General features: G+C 43.8%; 1 protein-coding gene across 1 annotated transcript; it reads left to right on the top strand.

Annotated features, from left to right (window-relative positions):
- Positions 1-122: 122 nt before the first annotated feature.
- Positions 123-431, top strand: PHALS_02132 (uncharacterized protein; the record flags this gene model as incomplete). The annotated part of the gene is made up of 2 exons (XM_024716650.1): positions 123-153; positions 220-431. 2 exons carry the CDS (start codon positions 123-125, stop codon positions 429-431), a joined length of 243 nt encoding a protein of 80 aa, XP_024582228.1.
- Between the last annotated feature and the right edge of the window lie 337 nt (positions 432-768).

The raw sequence follows: 768 nt of genomic DNA, 5'->3' as shown, positions 1-768 counted from the left end.
TTCCTATTACATGGCTCTAAAGCCATGTACCCATCTAGTAGCTGTGGTGTATGCCACATTACAGCTCCCTTGGGAGAGTGACGGGTCACTCTCATGTAACCCCGTTACAATATGACATTTAAATGAATGTCGCCAACGCTGGCAGTCTAGAATGTGTGGTTTGACTACTTCAAACCAGAAACATACGGATAAAGTGACCTTCGATTTTTTTTGCAATAGACCACAGCTGTCTACGTCGTAGTCTTACTATTTGCATTACTCATTTACTTACTGAGAACGACATATACTGTGGCATGTACACCCCCAATCTGTTATTTGCACTGGGGTGCGCACCAGATTACTGCTTCATTCTAGCACTTGCGCAGTTCATTCGCTCCCTGAAACTTAAGGACTCTCAAACCGGCTTTCAGAGGCAAGAAGTGCTGCGGTAGGAGTCCATGTAGAGAAACTGGCGGCTTGAAGAAGCGAACATTGCGAAAGGATAGAGCGAAGGATGGCTACGTAGCAATAAAATAGTATTACATGGGTGAAGATTGCTCATTTTCGCCTTCAGCACGATAAACTTGCGCAATGTGCGGGTTCGAAAGGCTAGTATTGTGACGTGGTCGCCAACTGCTTGCCGTAAAGCAGAAGACGATCACGCCAAATTCTACATAAGATCAATTTTTACATGTCTTATCTCAATCCTACATTCCTATTGGATAATATGTCCATGCTGGAATAATCAACAACATCATATGGTTGATGTTGGAGCGTCAACATAGACGT

The sequence above is a fragment of the Plasmopara halstedii genome, assembly GCF_900000015.1.
Source record: "Plasmopara halstedii genome assembly, contig: Scaffold_1732, whole genome shotgun sequence".
NCBI lineage: Eukaryota > Oomycota > Peronosporomycetes > Peronosporales > Peronosporaceae > Plasmopara > Plasmopara halstedii.
Note: the sequence above shows the minus strand (reverse complement) of the source record. Positions and strands in the feature narration are given on the sequence as shown.